The following is a 16,305-nucleotide window of genomic DNA, read 5'->3' as shown; positions in this document are numbered from 1 at the left end:
TTACTGTGTAAGTATGATCGGTGGACCATTATGCTGTCGGGCTTTGCCTCAGTAAAAGATGTACATTTAGCAGATCTCTTTTACTAATGCACATTGGCTAAATGTCCAACATCAAAGAACAGTGGGGAATTTTCAACATTAATGTTAGGTTTCTCTGACACGGTGAAACGCCCACCTTGTTGGCTCACTGATGTACTGGCTTCCCAGGGGAACATTCATCTGGTTTGCCTTTAACTAAACGGGAGAGATGGAAGGAGTTCAGTGGGATGAGAAAGAGAGGCAGAGCCAGAAGAAGACAGACTGTGTGAGAGGAGGGTTGAATGGGAGAGGCTTAATTGAATGAAACCCTCTCTTGGTCTATGATGCTGTAAACAAGGAGGAAATTTAAAGCGAGGACCATTCTTTATTCTTCATTCTTTATTGAATCCCTGTGGTGGACTCAGTAACCTCCCTGTCTTCTCTTTTATTGTTCAGAGCATTACCTAGTAACACCGACTCTACCCCGCCTTCAATTTAAGCAAAGCTGAACCCTCTGAGTGAAATATATCCACACCTAAACTGATTAGCGGTATTTCGAGTGCCCTGCATGAAGATAGTACACTGAGGGCAGGCTCACCCACCCCCTTGCCCCCCCACACCCCACCCCCTCCCTCGATCCCTATTCAACGCTAGCACACACAGCATAATACTGATGAAGCATCCTGCTGTTTAAACTCTGGCTGATCTGTCTCTCTGCAAGCCCTAAATCAACCTTATGGGCCATTTTAGAAATTACTACCATTAAGAACTGCATACATACAGTTTTCTGCCATTTGTGCTCAGGAAAGCAGGTTATGCTTACATGCATCCTCTGGTTTCTGCTGATCCCAACGCCAGATAATTTTAATTATATAAAAAGAGGAGCTCCCTGCTACTAGACAATAATGTCAAGCATCCATGTGAATTGTTCGACATTCATTAAATCAAACTTGTCGACAGAGTTGCTTTTCTGGTTATTATTATTTACTGGTGTTAGAGTTTTAGTATATACCCTTAATTTATTTTTGTTTTTTTCTGTGTTTTGTTTTGTTTTGTTTTGTTGACTGAAATATTCACTAGTGAACTTTACAGGTTCTTAATACAATTGTACAACTTCGACTTTTTTTTAGGTTTTTCAAAATCAAGGGAAGAAAACGTACACTCTTAGCTGGGATGCCTGTCTGTCCAGCTTTGTACCGAAACACAGCACGCTAAACATGCTCCCAGATGGACCTGGCAGAAATGTTTTTAAATGATCCCTGATCGAGTTAGAGGAGATCATTTTCATGTAACACTTTTGTAATGATAATATCCAAAGCTTAAGTAATAAAGGAATGAGTGAAATCTGCCTCTTGTCAGCGTTTACGATGAGAAGCACTTGCATGATTAGATGTCTTGCGATCGATGTAGCCTCTTCTCCCAATCATTAAGACTGCTCTTAACAGATTACAGCCCCCTCCCAAACACAGTCTTCTCTCCTCCTCTTCTTGCTTCTCCTTCTGTCTCACATACTCTCCTTTTCAGCAGATAGAACAGAAGACTTGCCTCCTTGGCACTTCTTTAGCCCTCTTTGAATTTCTGCCTTTTCTTACTCTTCATCTCTTGAGGTTCGTCTCTTGAGTCTATCTGGTTTCTCCTAAACTTTACTGATGGCCAGATGATTGGACAAAGTAAGGGACAAACTGAAGTACACGAGGTGTACAGGCTCCAGTAGGATGGATCTACTAATATTCATTTGTCACCTCCTGCTTTTATGCTTTGATCCGTCTGCAGCCACAAGCCTCATTACAGGTGAGTCTGCACACAGAAGAAAATACAGCACAGGACAAACACAAACTGTTGCTTTACTTGTGGATGTGTCTTTGGTTTCCTCATGGCCTGCCCTCCTGATGCTATGCTGAATGTTGAACTGTTGAAGCGGATCTATTTGAAGCCAGAGGTAAGCAACTCTTTACCACTAGTTTTAGCTCTGTAGTTGTATAGTTTCTTCTATTATGTGAAAAAATGGTTGAGAAAAATCCTGTCCACATTTGCGACATGTACACCTGTGTGGATGCAGGTCAACGTGTTTGCAAGGCAGGAAAAGGAAAGCCGTGTTACAAGCTGGCCTATTTCTCTGAGCTCCGGAGGAGGCTGAACTTCGTAGAGGCAGAGCTCGCCTGCAGGCGGGACGGAGGGCAGCTGCTCAGCGTGGAATCAGAGTCTGAGCAGAAGCTCATAGAGCAGCTCATCACAGAGCTCCGCCCGACTGATGGAGACTTCTGGATCGGGCTCCGCCGCAACCATGGAGAGGAGGACAGTGGCTCAGACTGCTCCCCACAGTACTACTGGGTAGATGGCACCAAGTCTCCATTTAGGTGGGTGAGAGCTGTTCAGAGGGTTAAAGGGTCAAATATAAGAGAACATTCAAAAGATTCTGTATCAAAAGATATAATCTGAGAAGAAGTCGTCATTTATTTATTCTATTTTTCACACAAGGTTTCTGAGAACACTAGGTTTCAAGTGAAACTTAACATCTTTTTGATTTACAATTACATATAGTTTTGTTGGTATATAAGAAAAGATTTAAAAAACTTTTACTTGTACGGACGTGGAGGCACTCTGAAAAGGCCATGAGTACCCAAAGTAAAAAGACACCAGCCGGGCGCAAGGGTCGGACACAGAACCTTCTTGCATTGATGAAGTAGTGCTCACCAGGACAAGAATAACTTTTCCAAAATAAAACCTTCTGAAACTGCCAACATTTTGATTCAGTTTTGAGCAAAAGCGATCCTGTAGATGCGCTTGTGTTTGTGTTTGTTGTAGGAACTGGCACTGGGATGAGCCATCATGTGGCTATGAGGTTTGCGTGGTTATGTATCACCAACCGTCTGCTCCCCCTGGTCAGGGAGGTCTCTACATGTTCCAGTGGAACGATGACAATTGTGAAACCAAGAACAACTTCATCTGCAAGTACACTGCAGGTACTGCCGCACACCAGTTCAATATGTATTATTCAGATAATACTTGAGTATTGGTGACTGTGATTTTTATTCTCTTCAGAGAAGCCACCGGACCCGTCCCCTTCTCCCAACTCCACTCAACCAGGTAAGATGTGCTCTTAAGTGCCACACAGTTTACTAGATGTTTGGGTTAAGAGGGTCTTCAGTGTGGACGTGTCTGCGTTTTATTACAGATGTCTTCCCTTCATCTGTTCAACCGTGGAATCCAATTGACCACAACCCGGAGAGAAGTGCAGGTTGATCCAATGTTGTCATACAGTTTCTGCAAAGGAATACACTCACCACTCTAATGCTGTCATTTTTACATCTGTCCTACTCTATCTTTGTCTCTTTTAGCTCTGAATTTGGTTTATGTTATCATTCCCACCATTCCCCTGATACTGCTGTTTCTGACTGTGACTGGAGTCTGCTGCTTCAAACTGCTTGTCAGACGGTGAGAACTCAAATTAAAGCAAATACTTGAGATGTAATAATTCTTCAAAAATCAGGAATACAAAACGTAGAGCAACATATCTGTGCTCATGACATGCTGACCACACTTGTTAGTGGTTTTTCACTAATATAAAAAAAAGAAAATTAAGATCATTAAGAACACATTTAGCATTCACTAAATTAAAACTGCTAATGGAGATCAGATCATGTCAGACTATGTTTTATGATAAATAAACACCCTCCATGTGGCAGAACCTCCTATTGCTTACCATGCCTACCCTTGTAAGTCGCTTTGGATAAAAGCATCTGCCAAATGACTAAATGTAAATGTAATGCAAATGTAAACAACATTTAACAAATTTAAAACATTTAACATTTAACAAGTTTAAATTCTTATGTCCGCTTCTCTGTGTGTGTGTGAGACAGAAAGACAAAAGAGCAGAAGTCAGAAGTATGCCAGACAGACCTTGGCCTCGGCCAAGATGTGACTCCAACAGACGTCTACAACGTCATCCGTTCCCAGAAAGACGATGACCTGGTTTCAGCTCGTCCACACACCAAGAACACCTCCTTCTTATGTTCCTCACCCGACACACCGACAGGGGACTACGACAACCTCGGGGGTCGAGACACAGAGAGTGGCTTCGTGACACTTGCCAGCACTGAGAGCGGCTTCCTCAACTTTGACCTCAATGACCTCAGCCTTGGGCGTCGTGGCACCCGTGACTTCTATGACACCAGCTTGGGGCGCTCGGGAAAGAGGGACTTTAATGACAGCAGTCTGGGTCGCACTGGGAACAGAGAGTTCTATGACAGAAGTCTGGGTCGTCGTACAACAAAGAGTGAGCATTACAGCAGCAGTGTGTACGGGGACCATGGACTGTATGATGGCACTATCAGAGAAAGTGGTGATCTCTTGGATCCTAAACTAAGGCCTGGAGGTCACATTGTGAAGGCCGACCTCTATCAGACGTACATCTACAATGGCAAGGAAGACAGTTACCAAACCAACCTCAGAACCTATGGAAACCGAAAATCCTACCAAGCAAATCTGGACTGCTACAGAAATGATGTGAATCTTGACGGTGGTAGGAGATACTTCAACGAACAAGAATGGATCAGCAGGGAAAACTACTGAACCTCTAAACAACTACTTTAATGTGTGTGCAGCAGAGTACGTGTCATTGTGTGTGAGAGTGAAAAGAAATGTGCATGTACATGGTTGTAAATGTTTGTATAGTATGTTTCTGAAAATCAGGTGAGAACAAATTCTAATTTTGTCTCAATTAGTTGATGGTAATATGAACCATTTGAACACTGTAGCACATACACTTAAAGAATCACATCACATGACTGATGTGCACATAGCAGACATACTTCCATCCCATAATTTACCACAAACAAATTCACACAGGAAACCTGGGGGCCTTTACAGGCAGTAGATTATCCAGCTCAGTAAAGAAGCCAAGCAAAAACTACTCACAATGGTGAGCCAAATGACTTCATGTCATGCCATTTCACATTTCCCCTACACACAGCTATATTACCGAAATTTACAGACAATACAAGAAGCCCCTCAGAGTTATTATGAGCACTAGTGACAATGAAAGTGTGTGTAAAAGCCTGTTTGCATGGCCTTGTCGTGCTGCACTTGCCTGGTTAAAAACTATTGAGGTCTTGGACCCCTGTGTTTGCCGTGCCTGAAAATACTACTTAAATCACATACAAGTTTACATGATGTAAACAGGCTGTGTTGACCAGATTAAGCCACGATAAACTACCTGAGGATGCAAACATGAGAAAAAACTGTTGAGTTTTATGTACAGTGAGTTCACTGACTTGGCCTTAAATTTCAGAATTTGAATCGACTTTCATTTAAACACTTGTTCCCTCATCTAGTTATGATCTTATGTCTCCTTTTGAGTTAATCAAAAACAAGCTATGCTAGTGAGGGGAAACGTGGCTCATATAGTGAATTCCGCTTGAGTGCCTGCAGCCTGACCAAAACAACAGCATGACACTGAGGAAAGTGATAAAACATAGCATCAATATTATTATTTATTAAGAATGTCTAATGCCTTGACATCTCCTATACGTGAGAGTGGTTTGTATGTTTGTTACACAAAGAAATCTTCAAATAAAAATGAGTCTGTCAGCATGTGGTCCAGTGACTTTATTGTCCCAATAAAAAAGAAGGGTTGCATTCACAGTCAATGAGGATTTTATTAACAATCCAACTTAAATTAATCATCATCATTCATCAACACTCCCACCCAGCAAAGCACACAATGAGATACTGCTCAAGTGCAGACAAGCAAACACTACAAGATTCCTTGGATTGTATTAATTACTTGGAAAAAATGTTCCCGTTATGCCACATTTTCAAGTAATGTCTGAAAAGAAAAAAAAGAAGATCTGAAACAATGGCCAGGCCTGGGCTAAATACATGTAAAATCTTGTAGTGTGAATCGATTGTTCAGACATTTATTTACACTGACAAAGACACACACAAAAGAGATAAAGTCTTTAGTTGACCCTGTCAAGAACACCTGCATACATACAGTTTTTTCTTCACTCGCACAAGCCCAAAAGAAGACACGCTGTCCGATATCTGGATCCGATATCTTCAAATGGCTCATGACACTAATACTTCAAGACATGTCCAACAATCGCACAGACACACACATAAATACCAGCCATGTTGAGGGGAAGCAATTGATTTCTGTTGTCAGGATTTTGTACTGTGGGCCAGGCTGAGACTCAAAGGTCAACCATGGGTCCGTTTACGAGGCTGTTTTTGCCGCCGCGGTTTCAAGATGACGTAGCGCCTGTAGGTGGTGTGATGGTCTGACATAAACGGGATGTAGAACGCTCTGAAGAGAGGCGATGACCTGAAAGAGAAAAGCATTTTATTTTAGTGTACTGATCTTGTTTTCCTATTCTCTATGATGGGTCTTTTAAGCCATGGTACATTAAGTATTTCTTCTTAAATGTAGAGATAAAAATGTGTTGGATTTTCAGAGCTTTTTTATCTCTATGTAAATCATGCAATTGTAAAATACCTTGATGCTTGTAAAAAAGGTTTATATGCGATGATATTCCACTCCTCTTTGTTAGCTGAATAGCGTGGTTCAAGAGTTGTCTCTTCATCTGTGTCCAGGTCTACTAAGTAGTGGCATTGCCTTATATCCACCTGGCCAGGGGGGAAAATTTCACAATTAAAATGCAGCTAATTAATTACATTTTCTATGTGTCAGTAAACAAGCACGTCTGAGTGACTCACGTATCTAGTAGGCTCCTCCAGGTTCTGGTCATTCATGTTAGCAGGGATGATCTGTGTGGCCAGAGGGCCAGAGGCATACGGCTGAGGCAGCTGTCCCTTAAACTCCGACTGAATGAAGTGCAATTGCCAGCTGGAGATTAGAAACAGTAACTATTGGTATCAATCACTATAAGTCACATTCACACTGACTTAAGTATACGTTTCTGTCTAGCGTGATGAAAGTGGTCTTGGTTTGGAGATGTGTAGAATAATTTGTACTAAATCCACAATAAGAAAAAAGCACTGATACTCAAGGTTTCCACACAGACATACAGTAGATTTGAAGACTGATGCCTACACTCTCACATTTACCTGATGACAATCAAAGTAACAAATTACAATCAACTTGGAAATGACTAAAACTGTTTTCATACTTTATAAGACTTTTAATGCTTGTGTCCACTATATTAATGGATGAATGTGAGATACTGACTTGTGTGGTAGAAGGAAGCTGCTTGGGAAGCGGTACCACTCTTTGCCCACACATACACTCACAGGTCTCCCTTCAGGTACTGAGTGAAGAGTTGGATCCTTGGCGATGCGATGAAACTCTGGGTACAGGTCCAAAGGGGCGTGGTAGCCTAAAGAACCAGATACAATTTATTGCATCCATCTTGAGCTGTCATCTTTGTTACATGACACTGGTGCTTTGCAGTGGAAGAGCCCCTGAGAGTACACACACCTCTAAAGAGAGCTACAGAGCGAGACAGCGACAAGACTGTGAAGATCATGACAGTACTTAAGGCCAACCAGTTAGAAGAGACCGTGTAGTGCTCTAGGCGGTATCGCTGGAACAGGAAGTGGTAGCATTTCTGTAAAAACAAAATTACTCAGTAAACATTTTTACATGGATTTAGATTCATGACTAATAGTGTCCTAAAACAAAAAAGTCAACATAGTAAACCACACCTGTAGAGAAGAAAGGGCTACTGCACCACTGAGGCAGATGAGAGGGTAGATGGGAAAGAGAAAACGCTCTTCTTTATGAGGTCTGGTGAAGAAAACCAGCATCCACAGATACATGGGAGACAGAGTCAGCCAGTATGGACGGCCCAGGTTCTGCACTGCAGGAAAAACATATGCACAAGCACATAAAATCACATTAGGACTCTAATATGAGCTCTTTATACTAGTTTCTCTTTTCGGGATTTCACTGTATCATATCAGCATTCAGTGTGTTTCCCAGAATAACTCATTGCACCTGTACTGACAATTGTAAACAAGAGAGATACTGGAGACAGGATTCCTGAGTGCATCACTACCCCTGCATTTCACACAAAACGTGCATGCCGAGGCTGACACCACTTCCCTGCCGTACACTTAAACGCAACAACACATTTAAAACATTTACATTTTTAGTGCTTATCTATGAATCACATATAGTCCTCACCATTGAACCTGTGCAACAAAGTTTCCATTAGAGCAGTGAGTGGAAGGGAAAACAGTGCCAGAACAAACACCAGGTTGAAGTTCAATATCCCATTTACAAAGTAGAAATGCCATGGCTCTGTACCTGAAGAGTAAACAACACAGAATTTGTATTGCAATGCTTACAGATTATCTTAGACAGTATCGCAATAAAAAACACACTTTAACTGTAGAGTTATTTAAGTTATTACTTAGAAGAGAAAATGCACAGATGGGATGGTTGGACAATTTGACATAAAGGACAAAAGCCATAAAGTCCTACACATCTGTCTGTGAATTAATAATTAATGTAAGTTAGTTCTTGCCAACTTACTGGAAAAGAATGTAAACTTACTGGCTCACTTTCAAATTGTTTGATATGGTAGTGGTAGTTGGTACGATATGTTAGTGTTTGCCTGACCTCTAGAGTCCTGTGAAACTAGTGCAGCTAGTAATTTTCATTGATCATAGATCCACCCAACAATCTTTAGAGAGTATATAGAGAGTATCCTGTACTGAGAACATAAAGTTCGCTGACAGTGGACCAGTGGCTCTAATGAAACTTGGTGCTTTAATACACAATGCAGCTTTAGTTTATGGAGCCTGTTTGTTATTCAGATGTAGTGAACAAGCCGGTCTACTGGGTACATTCAGGACAGAATTTTGTTATTCTGACTGACCTAAATGCCGACACCATCAAAAATGATTCATTAGTGATGTGTGTTCTTGAATATTACCATACAGATCGGGTCCATGTGGAGTGAAGACATTATAAAGTAGAATATTAAGCGGAGCAATGACTAATTTGCCATAAAAGTAAGAGTCCACTGCCACCAGGGGTACCTGAGAAAGACACACAGTGTAAGGACAGGGCAAAGTGAAAGGTCTAAATTTAAGACCTTATTCAATTTGAATGCATTAAAAATTATCTCTCACCAGCAGCAGAATCAGAGCAACAACTGACCAGGTAATGAAACTTTTCCACTGACTCTTTAACAATAGCAGGTCAAAGGCAATTGGAAGCCTGTGGAAGAAAGAAATCACAGCTTTGTGAAGAAACAGTAATATATTTGGTAAGTCTGGGAAAGGCTTTTTCAACAAGTAGGTGTTTTAATTGTTGTGTTATTTAGTTGTACCCAATCAAAGCAGAGAACGGCCATCCAACGATGGCACCGGCAGCAACACCCATAACGGCTAAGGGTGTTGAGTCCTGAAACCACCCAGTCATAGCAACGAGCGTTGTATACATACAGAAAGAGGAAGGCAAGAAAGCTGAGGAGAAAGAACAAAACAGAAATGTCATATTGTATGACATACTGCTTCTTTCAACTTTTAAACTATTACTTATAGGTTTGAAGAGTAAAACTGCAACAACAAGAACAGAAATGATTAACAAAGTAAATCTGACAAACCTGCAGATGAGCAGAACATTCCCGTGCTCATGACAAGGAATGCCAGCATCAGACGGCCGACATGCAAACCAAACTTCTTACACACTGCCCTGCATCACACAATAACTAAATGACAAACTTCCACATCATATATACAAGAATGTCTATAAAAGGCCCAAAAATGTGTTAGCATTAAAGATGCCCACTTGAATTTAAGGGGAGGGTAAACTTACTTGTAGAAGTAAAGTTCACAGACACAGCAGCAGAAAGCTAGGACGCATCGTACAAAATAGAACACCAATACCTGCAACACAGTCATAATACCAGCCTGAAGTTACTGCAAATACTCCACTACACAGGTATAATGATGAACAGTCAGAAGAGAAAATGGACAACACAAAATCACTAGTAACAATAATCACTGAAGTCTGGAAGAGTTACCTTGTTTGTCTGTAGCACATGGGCATGCAAACAAGCAGGAAGAGCATGTAACCACATATAAGCGTAAGACCTGATGGCATAGAGTGGAGAATACTCCCATGTTTGCATCCCTGTACCGTACAGCAGGTAGTGCATCTGTCAAAACAGTGACCATAACAAACACAGACATAAACAATTAAAAATAGTGACTTCCCTGGATTACATAAATGTTGCTAAACTATATTATTATAATATATAGCACAAAATATTTGTTAACCCCTCCAGAAGTATTGTACTTTAGATTTGAGTCTAAGTGAAATTAGTGAGCAGTACTTACTGGTTCCCAGTAGTTAAAGGTCTCATCGCAGTCTGAGATGTTGCTAAGCAAAGCTGCACAGAAACGTGCAGAGAGCAGACATTTAAATGCAGTTGAACCTTCTGGAGCCCACACCTGCCCTCCACGACTTACTGACCTATTAAAAACATAACGATTTTTTTTTCAGTAGCCGAGGTATTACAAAACACCACAATGCTGTGCTTGAATACTGTATTTGTGCATATTTAATAGAAAATTAAGGCCTTAATGCTTGTTAATGTCTTTTAACGTATGCAGGTGTAAGTAGCTGATGTTTCCAGTGCACCTGCTTTTGATAAAGCACTAATTATGACCACATTTATGGTAATGATTTCAGACCGTGCCAATTAATATGCCCCTAATTACAAAGATTAAGTGTTTGGTGGAACAACCAGGAACAGAAAACAGACAGAAAACAGAGGACTGAAAGACTGAGCCACAGAGAAAATCCAACTGAACCATGTCTCAGCTTAATGTATCTAAATACACATTAAAATTAATTCAGTTGTACGTTTGTTCTCCACTTCCACATCCAGTCAGTTTCTTTTTGTTCAGCTTGAAGTTCTACCCTGTGTATCTTGGTTATACCTAAATGTTTTGTTTAAATAATTTGTTTATCCTGTTTAATCAGACTTGCACCACAGTGTTCCAGTTCCCATAATTATGATTATTCTTTTTACTTTTACTCTTTTTCCTTCCAATATGATTAATCAATTATCAAAATAGTTGCTAAATAAATCAACTCCTCTAGCTCAAATCATTATAAAGATAAAAACACAGCTAAAATTAAGATATACAGCATGTTGTCTATACATGACGGAGGAGTGACAATGGTTTAGTCTGTTTCAGATTAGTGCTACATCAATTCTATTGTATTATTAGCCTTATAGTGACAGGCATACTTTTTACATAAATAGGTATTTTGATTTGAATTCTTGTCCTTTAGATTTTTTAATTATTAGTTTTCACATAACTCTTTACCGCAGCATACCACATTGTATTCTCTAATGAGAGTGTTTGTGTGCAATGTAGTGCCTAAAGTGGAAGCCCTATTAATATCTGATGCCGAATAACATGTTGTTGTTTTTTTTTACATACAGTATATGTGTCCTGTGTCTCAATTTATATATATGACCTCCACTCCCCACCACATTAGTCAGATTATTCAGCCCAGCTGCAGCTCAGCATTGATCCTCACTGTGCGTCTTATGACACGTCACCTTACAAACTGTAAACATGTCTTTTAAAGCACTTCAGCAGCAACATGTCAACAGCAACAACCACTAATTTATCACATGCATCTGTGTTCGTGCTGAACGTGAGTTGAGCCGCTGGTGACAGGAACTGAAACTACTGTGAGCTAACTCTCCTGAATGTGACAGACGGCAGCCAGCTCAGGGGAATGAATGAGGCGGACCAGACAACTCAACTGCGTTATGTTGCTGCTTGAAAACATCAACGATGCAACGATCTTAGTTGGTCAATGGGACAGAAACACAACTGAACAGCCACTGTTGTTTAATTTACGTCTAACAGTCATTTAGGTTGCAGGAAAACGTTGTCAGCCTGTTATTCTGTTGTTATGGTCAAACTTGCCCAACGTACCAATGCTAGCTAGCTAGCTAGCTTCCCCGGCTCAGGCTGTCAGTCAGACTGAGGATGGAGCTTCTAGCACCAACAATGCGGGACTCTGACGTCTCTGCTCCAGGTTCATACTCACTCTTGTCGGGCCTCTGTGGTTTTACTGTCATCGCCACCTTTCTCCTCTTTCGGTGGTCTGGCTTCGGCGGAGACGTTCACGTTGTTTGCATCTTGCCTGCTGCCTCGCCTGGTTCGCTGCCGAAGTGCCTTGGCCGCCATCTTTACCGATGCTGCCGCCGAAGCCACTTCGTTCATTTTCGGCTATGTCCGGATATTGACAGCGCTCTGCATATTATGATTTACAATGACGTAAATACAAACCCGGAAAACAGACATGCAATTGCTCTTATTTCAAATTTTATAGAGTAGAAAATATGAACAACCTTTGGCATTTGTTAACTCTTTGTGAAGTCTCTATTTTCTTTATCCAGTCTTCCAGTAGCTCACTTAAAGTTCTGACAAATGTTTGAGATATTTAAAGCTGTTTTTTATATACACAACATATTTCAAAATCTATCAACAGGTTTTCAATTATTGTTTAATGTTTGGATGATCTCTATAGTTTTATTATTATTTATTATTACATTTTGTCTATGTTTGAACAAATAAGATATTTAATTATCATTATCCATCCATCCATTAGCCTAACCTCTTGTCCTTTTAAGGGTTACAGCAGTGCTGGAGTATATCCCAGCAGTTTTATTAATATTATTATTATTATTATTGTTGTTGTTGTTTGTGGTCAATGTAAACTAAAGAATTACTTAGACTAGTATTTTATTTCACAGGTCAGCTTAACATGTGAAAATGTGTTATTATAAATTATTAATTTATATATTAATTTATACTTTGGTTAAATAAGTTGCTCTCTGGAAAGCAAAAACTGCATGTATGCTCCAAACTTGCTAAAGCTAAATCCTAAATTTCTCATAATATATGTATCAGTATTATTTGCAGGAAAGTTACAGACTTGCTGCAGCTACCCTTAATAAATAAAGTAAATTTGAATTATCTATGCTTGTTTTGATTTCAGGGCAGTATTACTATTCTGCGTTATAACATTGTTTACTACATGTAACCTTTACTATTTTACAATGATTATAACAGACCACAACTTTATGTTAAATACTGTAACAGGTTTACTGCATGATAACACACACAGATATACACAATTGTTATTAGATTAAAGATACAGTACAGCAATACTTCAACTACTGTAAACACTGTTCTTATACAGTTTTGCAGGTTATATGGCCATAATTCGATTAACAGTCACAAACAGACTTAATTTTAACGAAGTAATTATAATATCTCTGCAAAAAAGTAGAATAAATCCCTGTCCCTCAGTGAGACTGAAATGTAGCTACCTAATGGTGACTTCCAACCTAGAGGAAAGTAAAAACTCCAGGTGTTTGTGAAACTGCAGGGCTTGTGTGTGTGACAGAGCATGTGAGTGTGAGTGGTAGATGAGTCTGTAGCAGTAACTGGTCTGGCTCAGGTCAGGATGCGAGAATCTATCAATGAGTTTAACATGCTCCACAGTTCCACAACTGGCTTCTCGGACCACGGCGTGGAACATCTTTTCCTCCCACGACGAGCCTGTCCAGAAGCTGATATCGAAGGTGAAGTGCTCTGGGAACAAAGAAAATGGGTGGAATGGAGTCCCTGGAGATGGGGACGATGCAAACTGTTTTAAAAAGCGTGCATCATGTGACCACAGGAGCCGCCAGTCAGGGAGTGAGAACAGTAGCACAGCAAGAAGATCCAAATTTAAGGACATTGTTACACTAATATGGCCTATGTTGTCACTTGCATTGTTTGCAAACACCTTACCAACCAAACCCACAGGCTGTGCCATCAGACGCAGAGCTTCCTGTTCTGTGACCAGGCAGACGCCATGGGGAGCGAGCAGCGTTTCCAGCCTTTGTCCGAGCAATCTGATTGGCTCACATTCTGAGGGGAAAACCCCTGTGAGGAGAAGCTCATGAAAAGCAGGGACAGCCCACAGGCTGACGGCTACATTCCTAAACACAACACCACTAGTACCAAATAGCAAGCTGCCAACACCATTAGAGCCCCCACAGCGCCCCTCCTTCTTATTTCTTTCACCTTCAACACTTTTAATATTTTCATCCTTTTCCTCTCGACTCCCTGCATTGTTAGTGAACTCCTCTTTTTTGGTGATAAGCTCCTCTATCTGAGGGAGAAGTGATGGACGCAGCACATAAAGACCACTTTCCAATTCAGAATCGACATCAAGAGAGCATAAAGACCTTAGGCTCTCAGCTCCTTTACTCCTCACCCTGTCCACTTTATCAGAGGTAAGACATGTTTCTGACAGAGTTTCTCGTGCGGCTTTGGGAGCCTCACTGTCCACAAAACTCTGCTGATCTTTCTGTTTGTCGGTGGAGGTAGTGTCGTAGTCTTTCTGAAGCAGGCGGATCCAGTAACAGTGTGCGCTGTCTACATCGTGACGGCACAGCCGCAGCTGTTTGGCCGTCAGGAGGAAGGGAAGTGTCTCTGTCGTCATGGTGACTGACCACTTCTCTGCCAGCCCATTGAGAATAAAATCTTGCACCAACCTGACAGGGTGGACTGAACCTGAGCAGAGGAATCCCCTGATGAAAGAAAAGAGACGTGTTTAATTAACTTTGTTTGCGGTGCTTCTTATCATATACATTTTGCCTATTACTAAAACATCATGAGAGTATCTGTGTTACTGTACCTGAATAGGTAATCACTGAGCTCTACTGGTATGTTGTACTGAACCTTCCCCTCTTCAACAACCTCCTCCACCTTGAGCACCTGAGGAGAGGTGTATTTGAGGCTGCGAGTAAACACATGGACCAAAGCTTTCTCCACATGAAAGCCCTTATCCTGGCTCCTGCACAAAAGACGCACCATTATTAGAAAATCTCGGTATTTAAACACACATCAAACATGGACGCGCACACACACACACACACATACATAAGAAACACAAAGGGCTGTTTCTATTTGAACACAGTAACACTCACCTTTACTCCTTACCTGTATCCAGTGCAATTGTAGCCGTGGTATTTCTCACTTTCAAAAGGATGGACGTCACTAAGGATTAGATGTGCTTCTGCTGCCATGGCAGCCACCTGCCAGCTGTTGTGCCACTCTCGCTTCGGCTGGTCCGCTGGTGTCCCACCCTGTCCGTTGCACAAGGAAACATGAACCTCCCCATCTTCAGCTAACACCTGAACACAGCTGCAGGGACAGAAAGTAACAGAAAACACAAGTCACGGAAAGGAGAACCTGAAGCGTGTGAACTTGGGCTATATCAGTGATAATTTAAAAGGTTTGAAAATAGATATATATCATTACATTTATACCTTAGAAAGAAGTTTTTGAGAAGTTCTCTGTTCTTTTTAACCCCACTCTTCCTTCCAGAGTGAGGAAAGTTGAACACTACACGGTCAAATGCACGGTCCTGCAGAGAAGCGCACTCCCCCAGCTTTGTGCAGTCCACCTCGAAAAGCACAGTTCCGCCTAAATAACAAAACGAAAAAGAAAATAATTTATATTCATGCGTAGCCCCATTAGATCCTGCTCTGGACAGATAAATGAAAGCACCCACAAACACGTACCGGAGTCCTCAATGACCTGAATGTTATTGGCTGCACCTTCGTGCCGCAGTGCCTCATCCTGACTCTGCAGACAAGTGGCTGTTACGGTGGTCTCTGTTTCAGAGTACAACTGGCTCAGAGAGGCAGAAAATGAGAAGTTCCCCTCTCCCACTAGCAATATGGACCGTAAAGGAGACATGGCCAGTCCAAACAGAAACGTGTCGACACACAAAAACTCAGTTGAAAGGCTGCTCCCGAAATCTGTTCACCCCGGAGTGTGAAAAGAAGAGATGCGCGTAGGGGCGACAAAAACCTCACTCGGTCTTCTTCGCTGTCTAAAATGATGATAATAATTACAAAATTTAATAAGAAGCCTCCATATCGTCTGTTTAAGACTGTCTCAGACCAATAAACTAAATATACTGACAATACTGCAGGATGAAGCCGTTGACCTTCTCCTGTTCTCAGCGCTGCAGTCCATGAAAGCTGAACGATAATAAACCACCTGTAGCAGCCTGCGTTGAACACAGGGCTGCAGCTACTGTAGTCCGACTGGAAACAAAACCCGCGGAACGTTACACCATGTGCCCGAGCTCTCAATCCTTCAAAAGACGTAACATATGCATTTGAAGTTAAAGCTGTAAAGGTGAAAATATATGGATACTATTGTAGTAGTATTAGCATAAAGATGCTGGTCTTATACGTGTAAATATTAAAGCTTATT

The 16,305-nt window shown here is 41.2% G+C and overlaps 3 protein-coding genes across 3 annotated transcripts; 1 reads left to right on the top strand and 2 right to left on the bottom strand.

Annotated features, from left to right (window-relative positions):
• The first annotated feature begins 1,733 nt into the window (after positions 1-1,733).
• Positions 1,734-4,590, top strand: layna (layilin a). Its single transcript, XM_026372626.1, has 8 exons — positions 1,734-1,809; positions 1,937-1,957; positions 2,078-2,375; positions 2,824-2,981; positions 3,061-3,105; positions 3,194-3,256; positions 3,357-3,453; positions 3,879-4,590. The coding sequence occupies exons 1-8, from the start codon at positions 1,734-1,736 to the stop codon at positions 4,588-4,590; spliced, it is 1,470 nt and encodes a 489-aa protein (XP_026228411.1).
• A 1,020-nt stretch (positions 4,591-5,610) lies between these two features.
• alg9 (ALG9 alpha-1,2-mannosyltransferase) lies at positions 5,611-12,232 on the bottom strand. Its single transcript, XM_026372625.1, has 15 exons — positions 12,068-12,232; positions 10,330-10,465; positions 10,014-10,148; positions 9,806-9,876; positions 9,594-9,682; positions 9,318-9,453; positions 9,118-9,205; positions 8,919-9,024; positions 8,165-8,287; positions 7,684-7,838; positions 7,457-7,586; positions 7,208-7,355; positions 6,736-6,865; positions 6,515-6,645; positions 5,611-6,343 (listed from the first exon to the last, which is right to left on the bottom strand). The coding sequence occupies exons 1-15, from the start codon at positions 12,205-12,207 to the stop codon at positions 6,220-6,222; spliced, it is 1,842 nt and encodes a 613-aa protein (XP_026228410.1). The 5' UTR covers positions 12,208-12,232; the 3' UTR covers positions 5,611-6,219.
• Positions 12,233-13,128: 896 nt separating this feature from the next.
• fdxacb1 (ferredoxin-fold anticodon binding domain containing 1) lies at positions 13,129-16,104 on the bottom strand. The gene is made up of 6 exons (XM_026372203.2): positions 16,009-16,104; positions 15,603-15,916; positions 15,348-15,504; positions 15,019-15,222; positions 14,714-14,872; positions 13,129-14,606 (listed from the first exon to the last, which is right to left on the bottom strand). Exons 2-6 carry the CDS (start codon positions 15,778-15,780, stop codon positions 13,352-13,354), a joined length of 1,953 nt encoding a protein of 650 aa, XP_026227988.1. The 5' UTR covers positions 15,781-15,916; positions 16,009-16,104; the 3' UTR covers positions 13,129-13,351.
• Positions 16,105-16,305: the final 201 nt, after the last annotated feature.

This window comes from Anabas testudineus, chromosome 14 (genome assembly GCF_900324465.2).
Source record: "Anabas testudineus chromosome 14, fAnaTes1.2, whole genome shotgun sequence".
NCBI classification, from domain to species: domain Eukaryota; kingdom Metazoa; phylum Chordata; class Actinopteri; order Anabantiformes; family Anabantidae; genus Anabas; species Anabas testudineus.
Note: the sequence above shows the minus strand (reverse complement) of the source record. Positions and strands in the feature narration are given on the sequence as shown.

Bases quoted from the DNA above. Each gene is read 5' to 3' on its own strand.
- layna (XM_026372626.1), top strand. From the start codon at position 1,734: ATGGATCTACTAATATTCATTTGTCACCTCCTGCTTTTATGCTTTGAT. The intron at 1,958-2,077 runs GTAAGCAACTCT...GTGTGGATGCAG, and splicing joins GGATCTATTTGAAGCCAGAG to GTCAACGTGTTTGCAAGGCA. The intron at 3,454-3,878 runs GTGAGAACTCAA...TGTGTGAGACAG, and splicing joins TTCAAACTGCTTGTCAGACG to AAAGACAAAAGAGCAGAAGT.
- alg9 (XM_026372625.1), bottom strand. From the start codon at position 12,207: ATGGCGGCCAAGGCACTTCGGCAGCGAACCAGGCGAGGCAGCAGGCAA. The intron at 9,877-10,013 runs GTAACTCTTCCA...ACTGTGTTGCAG, and splicing joins ATGTGCTACAGACAAACAAG to GTATTGGTGTTCTATTTTGT. The intron at 9,206-9,317 runs GTACAACTAAAT...TTTCTTCCACAG, and splicing joins CCGTTCTCTGCTTTGATTGG to GCTTCCAATTGCCTTTGACC.
- fdxacb1 (XM_026372203.2), bottom strand. From the start codon at position 15,780: ATGTCTCCTTTACGGTCCATATTGCTAGTGGGAGAGGGGAACTTCTCA. The intron at 15,223-15,347 runs GTATAAATGTAA...CTGTCCCTGCAG, and splicing joins CTCAAAAACTTCTTTCTAAG to CTGTGTTCAGGTGTTAGCTG. The intron at 14,873-15,018 runs GTAAGGAGTAAA...TCTTTTGTGCAG, and splicing joins TACAATTGCACTGGATACAG to GAGCCAGGATAAGGGCTTTC.